Here is a 22,694-nt window from a genome sequence, read left to right as displayed (position 1 = left end):
ATGTTAGAATTATAGATTTCAAAATACATTTTTATATATCTATATTTCCTCATTTTTTATATTTATGTATTTGTAATATTGTCCAATTTAAATATTAAAAAAATGGAAAAAGTATGTATATTATATATGTATATATATATATATATATATATATTAATAATATGTTTAGGCATTTAAGATAAGGTTTAAATTAATTATGATTTTTTTTTTGTATAATTTTGGACAGATTTTATTTTGGGGGGTGGGGGTAGTAGTGAAATTAATTGTAATGCAAATGGTAGGCTTTCTTCGGGTTTAGTGTTTATCCTTTGTTAATTTGATTTGGTCTCTTTGAAATTGAGTATTTGAAGGGTTTACTAATCTTTAAACCCTCTGCCTGCGGAGGCTGTAGTCCTCTGGTAGCAGCACACTAAAGCAGACCCCATGTAGCGTGTAGCTGGGCTGTGATCAGATCAGATCAGTGCAGTCGTGTGTTATTACCGTAGTAAGAGACTCAGCGCTGCAGTATATCTTAAGAACGAGCGAGTACCATTTTAAGAGACCATTTTCAAATCAAGATTTCATGCATATTACCAGGCTAACTGTGTATTCTGTTTCCAGGTTGATGAGCCAAAAACCCATCAACTTTTCAGAATCACAATGCTTTTCCCAGCGGGTCGGCTGTTTGTTCAGGTGAATAACAACCATTCTGTGATTCTGAATTGAAACCCTTTGTGCTCTATAACCAGGACAGATATGACATAATTACATCAACAAAAAAAACAACAAAAAAAAAAAACTGAGCATGATGGGGAAAAAAATCCTGATGCCAAAATGAACACAATTCATTTTGACGAGGCTTATCCGCTAAAAATAGCTTTGTCTTCCTGATGTGATTTTCTTTCTTTGTACAGGGATTTTTCATCCAAAAATGCCGTCAGGAAATGCCTGGTGTTAAAGCTGCCTGCCACCCCTCCTGTACAGGACATGCGACTCCTTCATGTGAAGAGTCTAGTAGTGAATGATTTGTTGTCATGATGAGCTTCTCAACCTTGATTGTGTGATTTAAATCATGGACAACTAGTGAGCGAATTTAGATCCTATACAGGAATTTAGTGAACACTTTTGAGTAATGATGCAAACTAATCATTGTATCACCAAACTGATTCATTAAAATGACAAATGAACTGATTCAATAAAATCAGACTATATCAGCATTTCTGCTACTGAAATTTAAAACCAAATACACTAGGATGATATGTCAAATATTTGGGTAACACTTTATTTTAAGGTGTCCTTGTTACACATGCTATACATAACAATAAATTGTGCATAATTACATGCAAGTAACTCTAAACCCCTAACCATATAGTAAGGACATCAATTAATACTACTCAGTACTTAAATATATAATTACACTGTAACAATGACAGCTTAAAATAAAGAATAACCAATATCTGTAATATAAGCTACAGTTTATTTGATTAAAAGTACATTAAAATGTAATTGTAATTTATTGCTGTGATGCAAAACTGAATTTTCAGCATCATTTCTCCAGTCTTCAGTATCACATGATCCTTCAGAAATCATTCTAATATGCTTATTTGGTGCTTCTAAAATAATACTTATCAATGTTGAAAACAGTTGTGTGCAGGGGCGTCGGACTGGGGGTAAAACCAGTACTGATTACCAGGGCCCCAGAGGAAGAGAGGGCCCTTGAAAAGTCTGGAATATATTTTATTTTACCTGGATATTTTCATGGGGGCCCATCAGGACTGCCTATGCATAGGGCCCGGGATCTTGTGCAGCGCCCCTGGTTTTGCTGGATATTTTTTTTTGTGGAAATAGTGTTTGTTTTTTAATGTGTTATTTGTTATTGTGGAGTTTATTTTTTATAATATATATATATATATATATATATATATATATATATTATATTAATTTACTTATTTATTTTAACACTGTAAATGCCCTTACTGTCACTTTGGATCAATTTAATACTTGCAGTCAGTTTAATACCAAATATTTTTTTTTTATTTTACTTACCCCAAACCTTTTAAACAGTACAGCAGGCTATATAATTAAATGTATTTATGTTAAGCTGGCCTACTTGCCAAATATAAAGTGAATTGTCATCAATAAAATATTATTGCATATATTGTAACTATTTACAGCAAAAATAGTTTATGTTTGCAAACAGGTTTCGGCATGATTTTTTGAGAACTGGTCTAGCAGTTGATTGGCTGAATCCAGCTATTGGTTGCTGTGATGACAGTCTAGCTGCTGATTGGTTGCCGCGTAAAGGGTCCAGTTGCTGATTGGTTAGCGTGACATGAGTCTAGCAGTTGATTGATTGCCGTTATGACAGTCTAACTGATATTTGGTTGCTGTGTGCATCTATGCTGTCAAACTTGTTTCTGAGCAATGCTGTGTATAATTGCAATCCCTGGTTCTCACAGCAATGACTGAACAACCCCTGAGGTCAGTTGAGCAGAGAAGGTAAAACAGCACAGTGTTAAAAACGCTGATGGGAAGATCTGACTCAGGCCTCTCATGAATGCTCAAATTCAAACTAATAGACCTTCCTAAACTCAGATCAGCGGGGAGCAGGTTTTTGGTTGAGGTTTAATGCATCAATTGAGGGACTGTTACACATTAATGCCTTGGTGAAATGATTCATTCTCTGAGATTCTTCTAAGGCCAGACTGAGTCATTTGCATTTGTCTTGTGAATATTCATGAGTTTCTGTGCAGTTTGGACAGCATAATCATCTGTTAGATGGTGCTGTCATCTCAGAGAGGCAAAGCAGTACTTTTGTCTTTGAGGCAATCATGCACCTGAACAGAAGCACATTTTCCACCTGCGTGAAAGCCAAGCGCTCCACCTGTATGCTGTGCCTCGGGGGAAGTGTGTGATTTCTGTGAGTTTGACAACAACAAACTGTAGGGCATGGCGATATATTACTAAAAAAATATGCCTTTATATTATTCAGCTTTATAGTGATATTCAATTTGAATCATTTGCTTTAAAATTGATACAAATTTAGATTTTTTTCTCTCCTCTCAGTCAGAGTAACTAAATTTCTGCCAAACGGCTATTGCAAATAAAATCTTGTTAAAAGATAATCAAGGCATGTTTTCCCTTTTTTTCTCTCACAAAATGAACTCAATAAAGTTTGAATTTTTATTAAAGTGAGATGCATTATTTATTTTAGCATTAATTTGGAATTTGAAATTCCAACCAAACAAACATTATGACATGAAATATTAAGAAATATTTTATTATTTAAATATTAAATTATTAAATAAGTTAATTTTTGACATTGGTCATATGAACTTTTTTTTACAAATTCAGATTTTCCTGTTTTCACTGATGCACAATATTACATTTGGAAATCATGCTGGATAATATAATATTTAGTAGTAATATTTAGTATAGTTTCTAGGGTTTTTTTTTTTTCTTTTGCTAAAACACTTCAAGGCATGTAAAATGAGTTGAAGACTTCCTTGAACATTTGTGAGTGATAAAGCAAACTAATCATTGAATCATTTGTTTGAAGTGATGCATTAAAATGAAATGGTCTCCTTTTTTTCCAGTTTTACCAAGAACCTATTATAATATCTCTATCATAGCGCTCTCATGCTCAGCAGGGAGCTGCACTGGGATTGTAGAAAGCAATTTACCATCCCGAAAAATCCCACACAAGTAAAATAGAAGGAAATGAATGTCTCAGGCATTGAACGTAATACATCCAATCGCTGATCTTTTATCTCCACATCCAAAAATCTCTATGATTCCTTCCTCTGCACCACATTTTGTGTCATAAATAACATTTCAATTCATCGTTTATCACAAATACAGCTGTTGTACGGGAGACGGTCTGTCTGGAGTAATCTGATTGTATTTAGTGCTCGTTCATTACAGCAGCAGAGCTTCACTGCTTTCTCTATTAGCTGCATCTGCCCAGCCGGAGTGAGTTTTTGCTCTATTTGTGTCTGTCTAATTGGGCCTGTAAACTGTGAATCTCAGGGTAATGTGCAGATGTTCATCCTTGTGTTGATGTGCTGTGTGTGTGTGTGGTGTCTGGACACATTCAGTGTGGAGATGGCAGTTGTGGTGGGGGGTTAGTAATGAGATCCGTCTTGACTGAAGGAAAAGGATTATGGCTCTCATTTGGTCCAGAAACAGAGTTTCCATACAGCATGTCACTTGAGATGTACAGGAAAAAACTCAATTTTCAGGTCCTGAGTTAATTTTCATCTATATGACAGTATCTCCTCCTTAACACTAATATAATAAAATAAAATAAAACTTACATGAAACAAATAATTATGTAATATATATATATATTAGATGGTATGTTTAGCCTGTACAAAATTGCAGATAAAAAAAAAAATTATTATTAAATAATAACTAAATAATTATTAAAAAATAAGTAAATATTTAAATATTCTTTAATAAGTCTCATGTTCTGATCATCAAGCTGCATTTATTTGATCAAATATACAGGAAAAAACTGAATATTGTTAAATATTATTACAATTTAAATAATGGTAATATAATGGTATATATGTACTGATATACTAAATAATATACTTTAAAATGTAATTTATTCCTGTTATACAAAGATTAATTTTCACCAGTCATTACAGTCTTCAGCATCACATGATCCTTCAGAAATCATTCTAATTTCTGATTTATCATCAATTTTGGAAACTTTTTTACATTTTTTTTTTTATCTGTGATACTTTTTCATGATTCTTTGAGGAATAAAAAGTTTAAAAGAACAGCATTTATTCACAATAGAAATCTTTTCTAATCTTTTTTTTTTTTTACTATCACTTTTTTATGTACTGTAACACATCCTTGTTGAATGAATGAATGAAAGTATTAATTTCTGTCGAAACAAAAAAAAAGAAAGAAAATGTTAAAAACATTCTAAATATGCGACAGCAAAAACTGCTTAAATTCATAGGGCCCAGGACAATCCTAAAAGGCCCTTGACAAAAGCAGAAGAAGAAGAGTGTTTGTATGTCTTTGCACGTCTCTTACATCAGCGAGGGTCAAATCGCTCTTACAATTCGATTTAAGCCTTATGTTACAGTTCCTAATGAAGTTATGAGCAGATTGGAAAGGAACTCCATTTAATTTACTCATCAAAGGCAATTTTTCTTGCATTTGGCGCTGCTTGAGTTTTCATTTTAGACCCTGGTTGATCGTATTCAATAATTAGGTATATATAAAATGCTGCTGGTTGCAGTGATGATCCATGTGTGTATCTAGAAAAATCCTGCCTCGTTCTGGTTTGGAACATTTGATGAATCACTATAAATATCTAATGGAGAACAAATGAACTAATTCTGTGTGCTCCTTATTATTTCCCCAGACTCACTTCCATTCTGGAAATTGAAATAGAAGAAGGCATGAGTACTGTGCGCACTGAGAGGAGAGAGGAATATTGGTTGCGAGGGAAACCCTGCTTTAATCCAACTCGACTAATAGGGCTTATTTTATTTCTCTTCTATTTAATGAGAATGGTGGCTCTTTCAAAGGGCCGAACAAATTAAACTGTTCTTTAATTACAGCCGAGCTTGTGGAGAACCTGGAATCAATAGTGTTTTTGTGTATCTGTGTTGAGCCCAGCACAAGAAGGATCTGAAAGGCCCTTCACTTATCATTTAAGAAATAATTTAATGACCTGCTGCGGTTTTTAAACTTCCTTGTAATTACAGCACAACAAAAAAACTGTCCTTTAGATTCTGTATAGCTACTGTGACCAGCAGAGGGAGTTTGACTTATTTACATTTTTGGGGATTCTGGGATCTGTGTAAATTTGGCCTGAGAGGCCCATTTCATTTGTCACCCCTTGGGATGTAATTAACTTGATGAATTAAAAAGACACTGAACAATCTTTGCAATTAGCAGTGGCTCTCATATCGTCAGATGAGCTGTATAGATGTCGTTAGGGAGGTGGAGATCTACTGATCGCTTTGCCTGCAAGCTGTTTTCATCAAGTTAAAATATAATTGAGACTCTCTGCATAATTACAGCATGTTTGCCTAACTTACCCCCTCTGAATTCAAGGTTTGTTATGTTATTTGGCCGATCTTGTGATAGCAGTGTTTGCTGGTGTGATTTGTTTGGGTAACCACAATTTAAAAGTGTCCAAGGCACGATAAAATCATATAGGCCTAGCACACTGTGATTTTCTGTGTCGGAGCTATTTTATGCTTGTGTTAGTGTATGAAATGTAATGTTAGTGTAAAAAAATGTATGTATATTTACTGGGTCATTAGAATCATACTTGCAAGATGCTTTAATAAATATTAAGATATGACTTGAAATGAATATTATAATATTTAAGCCTATATAAGCTTCCCTTACTGTATTAAAAAAATATATATTAGCCTATATTTTAAACCCTATTAATTTACGAACTCAAAACTAGCCAGTTAACATATTTAGCGATAATCTTCAAAACATTAATTTGGTGTTAACTTCAAACAGTGCGTTATATGCACATAAATGTTGCTTCGATAATTCTTCCCCTCGGGCGTTTTCACTGTACACGGCTACCGACGCGACGCGTCTGTCGCGCGTTTAATCCCAACGTCGGAGGCAGTCTACAAATCACAGTTTTTGTTTCCGTCAGCATACCTTCACTTGCAGTGCTGGTCGCGTCGCGTCGCGTCACGTTGCGTGCGTGCGTAAATCAAACGGCGAAAAGTTCAGCGGCTGCTGTCAGTTTCAGTTCCTGCTTCTGCTCGAGTGTTTTACAGTCTCCTCTGGCCAAAACTTCGGCGTTATTGTGTTGTTTTTATTGCTTTTAAATGTTTATGCATTGGGGAAGATCTGAATATGGATTATATTCAGTCGTTCAGAGACGCGATCGCTGGTAAAATCTGGCCTGTGACCGTGAGAGAAGTTCAGTTTAAAGACTACTCTGATGCAGAAACGCCTCTGGAGAACGCGCACCAAACACACACTGCAGGTATTAGTTTTGTGTTCCTCTCAAAAGTTTTACAAACGGATTGAAATGTTACAGTTGTTGCGCGCCTGTAAATACTGACAGTGCAACATGGCTGCAGTACTACAGTGAGTTATTATTAAGAGAGTTTTTACGTGTCAGCTGCCCTCCTGTGCATTTGCATTGCGTTTGACTCTTGAACTTTTGTGAGGAAGAGTTAAGAGTTCATATCCTGGCTTTACCTACACGTTAAATCATTTGGTATTGTAAAGTTTATTGCTGCATTGTTGCTCTAGTTTTGTTTGCTCAGACTGCTGACACATTCATGATTCCTTATTCATTATTAAAAAATAAATAAAAAATAAATATATATATATATATATATATATATATATATATATATATATATATATAAAGTGCATTTAATGTCTCTAATGAATATATATTTGTCTATCTTGGTTATGATCATAAATATATATTTTATATTAACTCATTAGTTGTTCATTACTATAAAGCACATTATTCTGCAGCATGACCATATTTTAGATCCTAGAATCCTACTCTTCACCTAAACCTAACAACTGCCTTACTAACTATTAATAAGCAGCAAATTAGGAGTTTATTGAGGCAGAGGTTGTAGTTAATGGTTAGTTAATAATGAGAATCTGTCTACAAACTAAAGTGTGACCAAAACATATCATATTTAGCATATAATGGATATTAAAGTCATGCAGATTTTGAATAATGTAAATATGAGGAAATATTTTTCAATTCATTTTGATTGATTTTTTTTTAAAAATCATAAAGCAATGGAATTCTATTGGTCAAACTCTGTAGGAACCCTTCATATTGTATTGGCACTGATAGATTATGACTTCTCCACCTTAAAAATATTCCATGTATACATGTCTGAAGTGCAGTTTTGTAAAGAAGCCCCTAGTGCTGTGAACTCTTGCATCGACAGCAGACTCTGTGTTACGTATTCCTGTCACAGTGGGCTGTGAGTCAGGTTAATTGCAAGGACTAATTAGGGCAGAGGGCGGCCGGGAGGCATGATGATATATGCTGTATGATGATAGACATGTTTCATCCAGTAGTGTTTTTGCAGTCCTGGTTATTCTGCAGTAAATATATAAGTAGGTATACAGTAGTTTGTGTTTTAATATTTTAAAATGTCATTTATTCCTGTGATGGCAAAGCTGGGTTTTCAATAGCAAGTTTTGATTCATCAAATGTGTCCTTTCTGAGGCCAGAGAAGAGTAAAATGCAAGGATTCGACTGTGCTGTGAAATTGCCAAAATACAGGAAATAGCACTGCACCATCGGTTCACCACAACCTTCACTTAGACACATAAAAGGATAACTGCAGCAGACAATATTGCTGTCCTAACCATTTGACACTTATCAAAGCGGTGCAATGCTGATAGCACCATGTAAGCCTATTTGCATAAATGGATTAAAAAACACAGAGATAAAAACCAATGGAGCTCATCCTTGTGTAACTGAAGGAAATCACATTTCTGCATTGCAAAATGAAGCATTGCTTAAATACAGTGGGGATTGACGGGTGTTTTAATTTAGCATTTTTTTTATTTAAAGCAAAGATTTGTCATTAATTAATGATCAGATATTTTCAATAATTTAGTTATTAATAATATGATATCAGTCCCAATGCTCAGTGTTGGAATTTCAGAAGTCATGTAAATGTGCATGCACTCGAACAATAAATTAATGGCACAGCGTTTTCTGAAGCGCCTCTGGCCCCTCATTACGGGAGTGGAACGGTCTAAAGAATGAGTGGGCCGCACTGATGCCGCGCTGGAAGCACAGTGAGTCCATTAGCATACATCTGCACTGGCTTTAGACAGACGTGGGAGGCTCAAGACGCGTCCTGCTTTTCTCAAGATCACCCCCAAAGATTAATGGGGTGTGTGGGTGTGTTTTCATTACTGAGTTAAGACTAATTCCTCGGCGCTTTAACCAGTACTGTGCTGTGACAACCCAAGAGGTCATGTGTGGATGCTAACTGAAGCTAGCATGGCATGACTGCTCATGTGCTGATTTTATCTGTAAAACTACCTGTCTAACTACCTGTCCTAGGACACGGTTATTATGATAATGCTATATATCACAAAAGTCATTTTTTACTTATAATAATAGTCATTAGGATGCATTTTTTAGTAATTTCTTCATTATGTAATGTTTTTGAAATCTATTAAATGTAAATTGAAATGTATGAATATTAATATAAAGTAATACATTTTACTGTTTTATATATATTTAAATACTATAAAATAAATTGTGATATATTCATATATTTTAATGAATGTAGTAAATGTTAAATATAATTTAGTTATATCATTATTTATTATTAATAATATTTATTATGTTTACATGTATAATACATTATACAAATTTATTAATAATGTGATTCAAGTATTATTTAGATCATTATATTTTATTTAAAAAATATTTAAATAAAATATGAATATTTTTATTTACATTTAGTGCATTTAAAGTGTAATTTAATGTTCTATAATTAACTATATATTATTATTTTTATATGAAAATTATATGCTTATTATATTTTCCTGTATATGATATATGATATGTTAAATGTATTAACATATTATTTTAGTACCATTGAGTAACTATTATGTTTTTTTTAATGTCTATATAGTTTTTATTCATTTTTGTTTCAGTTTTATTGATACTTATTACATCAAGTTAAACTAAATATAATTTTTGTATTGATAACGAACTGAAATAAGTTTACTTTTTTAATGCTTTTATTTTATTTCAGATAAAGTTTATTTTTATTTCAAGTTCAAAATAGCTCAAAATTAGCCTGTGAGCATCATTTCGCCAGCACGGGTCATACACACACACACACACACACACACACACACACACACACACACACACACATATATATATATATATATATATATATATATAAACAAAAAGCATAAAATGCATATTTTGCATATTTTGCATAGTAAATGTTTAACAAATGAAGGACACGTCACCTCATTTGATTACTTTCTATTTTGTTTGGAACTTGGATGCAAACCAAAAGGGAAATGAAACATTAGCATTGACTCCATGGACATCCCCTTTGATCTTCACTGATTGCGCGAAAGAGTTGTGGCCCCAGCAGTGTTTATTTTGCACTCGTCTAGACTAAATGCTAAAGTATCAGGAAGAGTTGACACTCAGCGGATCAAACTTTGCCCTCTGTTCAATAACCTTTTAAATTCTGACTGAGCATCCAGGCCCGGTGTGCGTCAAAGGCCGAGGGAGCTGTTTACCTGCAGCACAGCGGCTGATCTTTCAGCTCCAGCCTGCGCTCTGACCTGCATTATTTGTCCTCTTTCCCAATGGTGGATATGGATTTAGCACTAAAGCTGCCACATGCAGTGAGATGAAGAATAGTTAAAGCGTCTCTGCTGAAGGGAAGTGTTGAGCTAGACGTCACGTCTCATCCCAATGTGCTCTTTAGTCATGCCAATAAATCTGAAGAAGACTCATTTTTTACTCATGTCTTAGAAATCATGCATCCCACATTAATATCTGGAACACCATGTATATATTCCAAGTAGCATACTGTCATACTACTATTTTAGTAGTATACGTAAGAAAAAAGGAGGAAATTATAATACATATATATATATAGTACTTATATTATTTATGTGTTTTATATACGTGCTATTTAACTGCATATTTCCAAGCTGTATATTCCAAGCTTATATTTTTGTTGTGTTCTCCTTCATTTTCATTTAGTTTTTTCTCTTTCGTTTTTTTTCCTGTAAAGGGACAGCTGATGAAAATGACCCTTTTGGCTATTTTGGCTGCATTTACATTTATTTGAATGTTGATTCATGTACATTGTCCTTTTTTATATAAATAATACATTATTTAATTTTTTTTAATTGATTTCTCTTATATGATGTGCATAGAGACTCTAAATGAATCCCTGAATCATTTTTACACTGGCTCGTTTAAATGAATCATCTGGACTTAATGCCACTAGCTAAATTGTAGCTGCAGCTGCAGTTTATTATTGAATGCGGTTTTACATAATTTTTTAACACTATTGGCACTAAACAAAGCCATTGCCTTTTTCCTCTTATTTTTGTTTTATTCTTTGACAGAATACTTTAATAATTAATGACTTGTGTTTAATCAACAAATATCCCATTGTTCAAGTCACTATCCAGCCTTCCTACCAACCTCTGATACCTTCAGCGGTTCTCAGACGCTCACATTAAGAGCAGAGTTGAACTCAAGACAGCAGTGTAGAGGCAGACTTTAGCCACTGCTTTATTTGATTTGCAAACTAAATAGTGCTCACTAAAGCAATAACCGAGTGGATGGAGGGATCTTGCTGCGATTAGTCACCCTGGAGTGAGTGCTAATGAGAGGCTCTGGTGCGGGTGACACACACCTAGCCACTGACAGGATCGGGGTTTGATTAATTGACCTGGGGTGGGTGTTAATGAGGGAAAAGAACAGGCCGTGTGGAGTTCAGCGTCTCCCCTGACGCAGAATTCAAACTGCAGTACTAGCAAACACACACACACACACACACCAGCTACTGTGACAGTCTGGGCCGTGACAACTGCCAGGGATTTTAGCTGTTTGGTTCAGTGAGCAACCTAGCCATGTTTTTCCCTTAGCTGTTACTTTTCCCCTTTGCTAAAGGGGTCATGTGATGAAACAGGATTCAAGTCTGATGTACCATGTAGACATACTCTAATAACTTATTCTAACATTAAAACTACTACAATAACAGCTTGTTTAGAAATCATCTTTGTTATGACATCACAGCTAAACGTTACATATGACTGGCCACATTTGGTCATTCCACATATACATTATTCACAACTCTGTTTTAGCTATTTAAAATTCCTTCTGACAGTTTTTAGGAAATTTTTTTTTTAGTTGATTTTTTTTTTAATTGTTTGGTTTTATATTTTTTTGGTTTGATATTTTTATAATTTTTTTTTTTTTTTTATATATTTTTTATTTATAAATGGCTATTTAAATTATTTTTTTCTAAGCTGGATTCAAAATGAATTTGGTTTAAAAACAATGCCACAGTCTGAATGGTAACAGTCTCAGTCTTAAAGGTACAGTAGCAAAAATAGCCTTTTAAATTTTAAGTTTCAGAGAGGGGATGGAATATGGTCAAGAAAATCTAAATTGTAACTCTTTCTAGTTCAAAAAAAAAGGCTACAATTATAACTGAATCTCAGAGAAAAATAAAACTAAGAAATCGTAATATATCCCCTTAAGCAGAAAAATATGAGTGAAATTGAGTAAAGAAAGTGATGAAGTGGGAAGCGGGTGTGCCAACTTTTCCTCCCAGTCATGACAAAGTGTGATTGCACACATGATTCTTTTCCTGTTTAATATTTGAATCAGATATTTTCGTTAGAATTAGTCAGAAATCAGATTACATGAATCCTGTGATTATATTACATAATGTGTGTTTAAATGTAAATACATGATGCACTACCACTGTTATGGAAACTCTTATCAGTAATACATGAGCTTCGTGAGGCGTCTTAGCTTAACTGTGAAGAAAGAATCAGAATTTCAGAACGGCATGCCGTCATATGAGCAAAAGCATAAAAAAATCATGCTAATTTATAATAAGCATGTATTTTACAGTCAGAAGAGCATGTTATATAGTTCATACTAGGACAGTGTGACTGTTGGTTACACTATAACTGTAAACATAAGAGCTTTTTCATGCCTATAGTTTCTCGAATCTGTTGCTGGATGTCACGGCTTCACTTCAAGAGAGTGTGTCAAGTATCTCAGCATTATATAAGTTGAGTCATCCTCTGCAGGGAATGCTGTCACACAAGTGCATTTATTTATATATTTACAGTATGTTGGTTGGTCTCTTCATCAGTAAAGATACTTTGTTTAGTACAGGTCTGTGTTGATGTATGAGGAATATCAATCAAAAATAATAATATTGTCATTGCTCATCCTCATGTTCTTGCAAAGTGCTGTTTTTTCTCCTTTTGTGACAGCATTTGTTTAGGATGACATGAGGCTCTTTTTTTGAGTGAACTGTCCCTTTAAGACTGAGCTTGGAATAGTGAATCAGATTGTTTGTTCATTGTTGTTAAAATGAAGCAGAGCTTAGCACGGCAAATAACAAAGTCTCCACACAGCCATAGTCATCTCATTCCAGCACTCTGTGTGTGTGTGTGTGTGTGTGTGTGTGTGTGTGTGTGTGTGTGTGTGTGTGTGTGTGTGTGTGTGTGTGTGTGTGTGTGTGTGTGTGTGTGTGTGTGTGTGTGTGTGTGTGTGTGCGTGTGTGTGTGTGTGTACCACCTGCTTATTATGATGGGGCACTTGTTTCCAGCACCATTCTGAGCAGTAAATGAGAGCGGTCTAAGAATAAAATCCGCCGGGTCGTTGCAGCTGCCACTAACACAAGCCTGGTTGTTTTCTCTGTCACGCTGAAGTTGGTCGCATGCATTCTGGGTCCTTGTGTGACAACAACACTCAAATAAGAAACGCACAACAAATACATAAAAATACATTTTCTTCAACTTTGATTGCAGTGTCAGGTTTGTAATGTCTTTTTTCCCCCTGACTCTACAACTTTGCTTTGTAATTCAGCATGCACTGTTTGAGATACCTTGCAGACCTGAATGATACCTCAAATCATGCAGCTTGAAAGTGTGAAAGAAGCTGAAGACATTTGACAGAATTTCACCTATCAATTGTTTTTTAAGTCTATTTATTTATTTATTTATTAAAATCTCTTATTCTCACTAAGGCTGCAGTTTTGGTCTAAAATACAGTAAAAACATTAATATTGTGAAATATTATTACAATTTGCAATATTTGTTTTCTATTTTAACATATTTTAAAAAGTAATTTATTCATGTGATGCAAAGCTGAATTTTCAGCATCATTACTTCAGTCTTTGGTGTCATGATCCTTCAGAAATCATTCTAATATAATCTGATATGCTGATGTGCTGCTCAAGAAACATTTCTTATTATTATCAATGTTGAAAACAGTTGCGCTGCTTTTTTGAATCTGTATATATTTTATATTTATTGTATTTTTTATTAGAAAGTTCAAATGCATTTATTTGGGGTGTGACGAGACACTTATCCCACGAGGCGAAACTCGAGACTGGGTTCACGAGAACGAGACGAGAAGAGATTTTTAAACTTTTTTTTTTTTAAGAAATCCTCAGTGATGAAATATATAGGGGAAAATAGTCTTTTATTCAACTAAAAACACAAAATGCAAAAAATGTAGGAGCATTTTGAAATCAACTTATACTTTATGAAATTACACTTCTATTATATCTATATAATATAATATATCTATTACATACAGCAATAAAAAACGTAAACTAGAGCTGCACGGTTCTGGATAAATTGAGAATCATGTTTTTTTTATATATAAATTGGAGATCACGATTATCTCACAATTCTGAAGAAAAAAAATATACTAAAAAAATAACATAATTTACTAGTGGTTTTGACAAAATGTTCATTGATTAAAGTGGTCATATGATGCGATTTCAATTTTTCCTTTCTCTTTGGAGTGTTACAAGCTCTTGGTGCATAAAGAAGATCTGTAAAGTTGCAAAGACTAAAGTCTTAAATCCAAAGAGATATTCTTTATTAAAGTTAGGAGTCTGCCACGCCCTCCTAAAACAGCTCATTCAAACACGCCCCCACATCTCTACGTCACTATGTGGAAATATTTGCATAATGCCGCCCAAATGTTCACACAAAGAAAGAAGGCCTGGTTTCAGTAACTGCAGTTAGTGTTGAAGCAGTCATGTCAGGGAGATGCTGTGTGTTTCTAGGCGAAAGCAAAAGCACTTTATTTGGCCTTCCGAAAGTAGATGCATTTAGGAAGCTTTAAGATTACTTACAACAGAACAGCAACGCATTTTATGGACGACCGTTTGTGAACCTAGGAGAGGAGGTAATTCTGACTTTGCTGCGACAATCTGGCGCTTCTGAATCAGCTACTGTTAAGTATGTTTTGTTATTAGTTTAAGTATTTGCTATTGAATGTTCAAATGCGGAGTTTTACGTGTCGTGTATGTGTGTGTGTGTGAGAGAGAGAGAGAGAGAGACAGGGTCACACAGTGGAGTCAGCTGTCTTAACTGCCCATGGCTTGTGTACTGCAAACTTCATCACTGTGTCTGTCACGTGACTCTGTTCCACTTTCGGGCTTGAAGTGATGGTAAAACTAAGGACATTATTAACTGTCTTTACATTTATTTTGAAAGATGACGCTCGCAATTAGGGGAAGGGGTGTTACATTTCCGACGAGTGATTGCGGTGTTCGACCAATCACAGTGCACTGGGTCAGTTGGCCAATCAGAGCAGACTGTGCTTGTCAGAAGAAGGGACTTTGTAGAAAACGACGTGTTTGAGAGACCCATAGAGGACCTACAGTAATGTACAGTATTTGAAAAATAATGTTTTTGAACATTAAAGCATGTGAACATTAAAACATTAAAGCAAGAGGATAAGCGTTACAATACATACAAGTGTTAAGATACTTTCGTTTTGAACGCTACTGTAGAGAATAAGTGTTTATATCGAAACTATAAACTTATATCCCAGTACTTATGTTAATTGAATGTCTGTAACACAGAAATAATTATGTGTGGTTGAAAAGACTTTTTGTGTTGCTCTTTCTGGATCAGCAGCAGCCTGAATGATTCATTAACATGGACAGCGACAAAACGTGCTTCTCACGCTCCACTGACACTCACGATGTGAAACAGTTGTAATAGACATAGCTGAATCGCATGAATAAGATTGTGTGTGTGTTTGAATTGAGATTGCGATCTTTAAATGATTAATTGTGCAGCTCTAATGTAAACTGCTAATTGTTTTGCGAGGATATCGTCACGTCGGCCGGATCTCGCGGGACACATCAGATCTTGCGAGATCTCGTACCTCTCGTACCAATAATTTTCAATGATGTAAACGTCTTTACTCTCACTTTTTTTTCATATTGTCATATTAATGTGTCCTTGATTAGAAATACTCATTAAAAAAAAAAAAAATCTCTTGTAAAATAATATATTAATTTGTATATTTTTGTTTAAATATTATGATGCTTAATTTTAAAAAATAAGGGATTATAGGTATAAGTAATTATATATGATCATATATAATGTATTATATAGATACATGTTTATTTACAATAGTAATTGGATCATTTGGATCATTATAAGCCATGCTATGTTATATGTTTGGCATACAGGTACATATACAAACCTCATTCATAGGTATAAGCTGTTATGATTTATCACATCTCAGTGGTTAAAGTCTATGAATTTGCATACTTCACTGATAATTGATCCTTAAGACTGGGTTAAGTGTTTTTAATATAACTGGCATAGACCATTAGAGCTGCGTTTTTTTTATCATTAGAGCTTTTACTGCTTAAAATCATATGTCTGATGTACACGTGTTTTAGTTTTTTATTTAATGAATGTGCATGAACAATTAGTGTTACATTTGCAGACAAAATAGGTAAAATGTTACAAATGTATCTGGGTCAGGAATAATATTATTTCCTTTGCCATTGAAAGGAAAAAGAGAACAGCGTGTGGCCTTGTCCCATATTTCCCACCTGTGTTATGTGACCACTGAACGCTAGTTCTCATTAGCAGTGGCCTTTATATTTAGAGCACAAAATCTAGCTAATCAGTGAGCCACAGTACAATGGCTGTGTTCCAAAACACAGTGAGCTGCCTATGTAGGCAGCATTATAAGACATCATAGATGCAAATGTTGTTCCAAAAGTGTGATATATGTGCCGCTGCCTGTGTAGAGTGTTCCAAATCACTGACTTTCACTTTTGGTTTCATTTGGGATGCTGCATATGTAGAAAGCAGTGCAGCTCACTGGACTTATGAGCAGACCCAGTGTGTCATGAGTACTGAGAACAAATGCATATTTATTCAAGAGATTTGTCATATTTTGTTGATGGAGAGACACCAAATCCATGGTCTCTGCGGCTCTGGAACATTCTGTGTGTGGCCAGTGTCCATTCAGAGCCACAGAGACCATGGATTTGGTGTCTCTCGGACACACATTGGGCTCTTTACTTAGATTCGATGTGGCAACTCTTATCTCAGCGTGTGAAAAGCCTGGTTCAGACGATATACACACACATGTGAGGGTTCAATTCTAGACAATTTCACCGTTTTTCATGGAATTTATCTCTGCCGTGTGTGTTTGCTCACTGTGTTTCTCTCTCTGACTCATTCCTCAGTCAATGCTGTTGTACTGGAGCACACCGACATTAGCATATTTTTGCGATCTATTATTGGGGTCTTGTAAAAATATGAATTATATTAATTATACCCCATATTCTCTGTTTAGTCATTTGAGTCATTTCAAAAATAATAAATATTTTAGTTTTAAATAAACATAAATTACTTTTTAATGTTTTTACACAGAACATTATCAGTTTTGACATTTCTGTGAAATGATTTTTTTTTTCTTGGGGAAAAAAAATATGGTCTCACATATATATATTTATTTATTTATTTATATATTTGTTGGCAAAACTGAGCAAAATCAAAATAATCGTAACAAATAACATCCAAAATAAAAGTTTTTGCTTGCATAATATGTGTGTGTTCTGTGTATATTTATTATGTGTAAATATAAATACACACAAATACAGTATATATTTTGAAAATATTTACATGTATTTACATGTCTATATTTATATTCATATAATTTATATTTTAAATAAATACATTTAATATATAAAAATAACATTTCTCTGAAATATATACATGCATGTGTGTATTTATATATACATAATAAATATGCATAGTACACATACATAATGTAAACAAAAACTTTTATTTTGGATGCGATTAATCACGATTAATCATTTGACAACACTAATATATTTATATATTATTTTTTTTTGGTTGTTATTAATAAAAAAATTATTTTTTCTGTCAGTCGATTAAAATGTTAACCTAATTAATTACATGATGTGTTGATTAATTAATCTAATTAACTGCAAATTACATTTGGCTATGAAAATGCCCCCAAAAGGGTTATTTAATGCTATTTTTGTGTTAAATCAGAAAGTATTAAGACATTACAAATAGTAGCTTTAGAAAGAAATATTTTATTTGATTGAATTTATTACACATAAACGTTTAGGCTACAAGGGCTCATCATAAACTATGAAACTTTTATCTCAGTTTTTTTTTTCGTTCATGCAATGGAAGTCATTGGTAACCAAAACAGCTTTGTTACCAGCAGTCTTCAAAATACCTTATTTTATGTTCAGCAAAAGAAAGTCATTCAGGTTTGAGTAAATTATGACACAATTAATTTTTGGGGGTGAACTATCCCTTTAAAGTTTTTCCCCTATTTTTTAATTAAATAATACTCTAAATAAGAAACTAAAGCTGCCAGTGGGTGGCAGTAAATGTCTTTGAGTCATTTATTAGATTCATTCAAACAGCTGATTCATTCAGGAATTTAGTAAAGCCCTGTCCCAAATGGCACCTTAAACCCTCGCAGTCTCCCTCGGAGTCTGCACTTTCGTGACGTAATGCCACTTTGACTGTCGGGTAGAAGTCTGCTGCTGAGCTTGCACCAGTTTGGGCTCGGCAGAAGTATGGATCGAGGGCACTCAACGGCTGCAAAGAGCACCCTTCTGAACGCTAAAAAGACAAATGGGACACCCTACGGTCTCATGGACTTAACGGACACGCGGTGGCCATTGTAAGTCTGTAAGACCGCAAGTGCACAAGAAGTGTTCCATTTGGGACAGGGTCTAAATGGCTCTCTTTATGAATGTGCTTTGAATCATTGATTCACCCGATTCGTTGAAAATGCAGATTCGTTCAGAAACTTAAAACAGCTGTGTTGATCGCAGACACACAACAATTCTGCTGTGGCTTTAAAGGTAATATTTTTGTTGGCAAAACTGAGCAAAAACACACAATATTGTGTTTAAAATATAACACAGTATTTACTGAACTGTTGTATAAAATCACATTTGCACTCAATATATTCGGTACAAACAGCACTAGTGTGATTGCTCTCGCTGCTCGTGTGATATCGGTTATCATGTAAATGAGACAAAAACTCATACAGGAGCTTTTTTGCCCCAATATCTTGAATTTTAGGGCATAACTGTATTTATGGAGTTGTTATCCTGCATCATATTTGTCAACAGTCAACTATGAAATGTAAGATAAAGTACAGGTCTGGGGGCAGGGCCAGTGCGTTAACTGCAGTAAAATATTTTATATACACACACACACACACACACACACACACACAAATGAGTCTGTCTGTGTGTATGTGTATAGAACACAGACATATATTAAAAGAAAATGTAAAAAATATGTTCTTACATTTAGTAACGTTCTGCCCAGACTTCCTGTTTCATTTTAAAACATGTCAACACAGGAAGGAATTCTTTTCAGTTCCCATCCAATTCCAAATTCCTGAGGGTAATTACAAACAATAATAACAGTACTGTTTACTGTAGAAAATATGTTTATGTCTCTGAATGTGGGAATCACACATCATCCTTTGAATCAGTGCAGATCTGCTTTCTAAATGTCACGACAATGTGTTTAAGAGTAATAAAACTCTATATGAGACCTCTCATTCAGTGACATGTACTGTAAATACAGAGAGATCAGCCACTCGCGCTGTTTGTCAGGTTACGCTCTCAAACAGAGGCGTGAAAGCACTGGATAAAAGATCAGCGTTCGTATCAGTGCTTGCGCTGGCCTGGTTTCTTTCGCTGCCGTCTCTTTGGTGTGAGCACAGAAATAGCAGGATGACTATGACTCATGGCTGCACAGCCGAGCATCTCTCTGTCACACTGTCACAAGTGCAGAACCTGTTAGACGGATTCTAGAGTTAATGTTAATGTGAAGACGGACGGACCGCCTGAAGCAAAGTGAACATGTGGGGGAATTGCTAACATTGCTCTGATAACCCCGAACATACACACTCACACCCATGAGACTATATGCATACACATTAGTTCTGGTGCTGGATATACATTTTGGTTTAATGATTGCAAACTGCATTTGAATGAGCTGATATTGATCTTTTAGTTTTAATTTATTCCTTTTAAAATTTTCGTCTACCTAAACATTATTTAGACGAAAAGGGGAAGTTTAAGGGGAAGTCGTGGCCTAGTGGTTAGAAAGTTTGATTCCTAACCCTAAGGTTGTGGGTTTGAGTCTTGGGCCGGCAATACCACGACTGAGGAGCCCTTGAGCAAGGCACCGAACCCCCAACTGCTCCCTGGGCGCCACAGCATAAATGGCTGCCCAATGCTCCGGGTGTGTGTTCACGGTGTATGTGTGTGTGTTCACTGCTGTGTGTGTGCACTTTGGATGGGTTAAATGCAGAGCATGAATTCGGAGTATGGGTCACCATACTTGGCTGTACAGTATGTCACTTTCACTTTTTACTTTCTATTTGTAGCACACCTCCTGTTCTGTAGTTGTTGGTAATGTCTAAGTTCCTTGACAGTTTGTCTCTTTTTTTAAATGTCAGTTTATTTTTGTTTGTTTGTTTATACCAAGAATGAGTAGTTTGATGAATGCAGTCAACTGCTATTTGTAAATGCTGTGTGATTATTTGTTTGTCTCCCAGCACAATGAAATTGTTTAAATTTTGAAATTTAAATTTTATGGAGAAAAATCACACCGGAGCATGGTCACAAAAAAGTGTTGGGGACAATTATTTTATATGTTTTGGTTCAGTATAATCTAATTAAATATAATCAATCATAGATTTTTACCATAACAAATTATACATTTCAGATAATAAATAACTGAATATAATAAGTTAGAAATACATTTTAAATTCAGTTAATTATGACAGCATTATGACAGTATTGTATAATTTTAATTGTTACTGTTGGGGTTAGTACTATTTGTATATGTATTTCAACAAAAATCTTAAGCAATGCAACTGTTTTCAACATTGATAATAATAAGAAATGTTTCTTGAGCACCAAATCATCATATTGGAATGATTTCAAGGATCACTTGATGCTGAAGACTGTTTTCAGCTTTGCATCACATGAATAAATGACATTTTAAAATGTATTAAAATATAAAAGGCCTACTTTTAAGTGTAAAATATTTTACAATATTTCTATTTTCACAGATCAAATAAAGCTGCCTTGGTGGGCACAAAAGAGTTCTTTCTAACACATAAAAAATGTAGAAACCCCAAACTTTTGAGCAGCAGTAAAAATTTCATGCTAGATTAACATATGTAATATAGAAGTAATTTCCTGAACATATCTAATAGTTCTCACAACTATTTTTTCCTCTTATAGTTATGGGCATCAAAATGAGTGTGCAAACCCAGGTTAACTGACGTCAATACTGAATTGGAAAATCAGTGCCGATACGTAACATACAGTTGCTTTACATAAGCCAGGCATTGAAATCGGTTTCAAAGACACACAGAATCACAGCACAACACAAATGTAATACTGTCAGGAGGCAACACTACGTCTCTCTCTATCTCTCTCTCTCTCTCTCTCTCAGAGGTCAGGGTGGTCTCTGTCTGTTAAGGAGTTTGCAGCAGCAGGAGGCATTGCAAGGTGAAGACACATCGGCTGTCACTGTGCTGAGTGGGAGAGAAAGAGAGGGAGACAGTGGGGAAAGGAGGGAGGTAGACAGGGAGGGTGAGAGAGAGAATGAGAGAAGCTGCGTTCTCTGGCTCGTTCACACTCGCGGTTGACGGATGAGCCGTCGGTCGAGGCTGAGAGCTCGGCAGCTTGTGTCAAGCTGAGGGGAGAGCGGAACATGAACATAATGAGAACCTTCCCTCGCTTGCTTTCAGATACCGGCCAGAAGAAGACGCCGGAGAAGAAGGATGGAAGGCGGATGTCGTTCCAGAGACCGAAGGGCACCATCGAGTATTCCGTAAGTGGGAACATCAACCCCTTTGCTTCTTATTTCTGTGCATGTGCTGTGTGTCGTAGGCTTGTGTCTTGCAGATCTTATCCCGGCGCTGTTTACGCTGAGGATTTTTCCACATGTACCTGCGAGGTTTCTGTGAGAGTTTGCACGAGGGCTCTATGTGTATCCACAGGGATGAATTGAGAGCGAGTGTGTTTCCTTCAGCGTTTAGGATGGAGAGACGCTGCATGAAGCCGAGTGAATGTTTACATCAGCCTGTTTATTTTCACCGGTCTGCATGCATTCCAGCAGAGTTTTGCTGAATGACCTTCCTCTCTGCGTTTGCATTTCTATTGATTTGGCGAGCGCATGTGCCGAGCAAGAGAGAGAGAGACCGTGTGAGCTTCGATTGTCTGTCTTAACCGCTTGTTGTGTTCTTGAAATGACCCTCAAATTCCAGCTGCGGGCAACGCTTCTCAGCTCTCTCCCTAGTAACAGAGGAGCATGTGGGTTGAGATGAGATCTGGAGTTCTGCCTGGAAGTGGAAAGAGACAGAGGAGAGGAAGCTGCTGGCGTCTAGAACTCTCATTTACCCAGAAGATTGGAATCATACCGCTTTTCCACCAAAAACGGTGCCGGTGCTGATGCCGGAGCCGGCGCTCAGTCAGGGAATCTGGTGGGAGTCATTCAGAAACGGCCCATGTTTAAACTGACTAGGTCACTGTGTTTGTTTACAAATCTTACAGGTTTTGTTAACTTTAAAAGTAGAGATGTACAATGTCCACTAGTCAGGGCTACCT

At 35.4% G+C, this 22,694-nt stretch overlaps 1 protein-coding gene across 6 annotated transcripts in view; it reads left to right on the top strand.

Annotated features, from left to right (window-relative positions):
* LOC109055979 (oxidation resistance protein 1-like) overlaps positions 1-22,694 on the top strand; it is a 141,295-nt gene that overhangs the window by 74,010 nt on the left and 44,591 nt on the right. For 5 of the 6 annotated variants that reach the window (XM_042741593.1, XM_042741592.1, XM_042741594.1 and 2 more), the window contains one exon: positions 21,836-21,918. In XM_042741593.1, the coding sequence (XP_042597527.1) occupies positions 21,836-21,918 (83 nt within the window). Of the gene's footprint in view, positions 1-6,682; positions 6,971-21,835; positions 21,919-22,694 lie in introns of those variants that run through there. The other variant, XM_042741595.1, reaches the window with a different exon arrangement.

This window comes from Cyprinus carpio, chromosome B16, assembly GCF_018340385.1.
Source record: "Cyprinus carpio isolate SPL01 chromosome B16, ASM1834038v1, whole genome shotgun sequence".
In the NCBI taxonomy this organism is placed as follows: domain Eukaryota; kingdom Metazoa; phylum Chordata; class Actinopteri; order Cypriniformes; family Cyprinidae; genus Cyprinus; species Cyprinus carpio.
The sequence above is the reverse complement of the archived record's forward strand: the minus strand, read 5'-3'. Positions and strand labels throughout refer to the sequence as shown.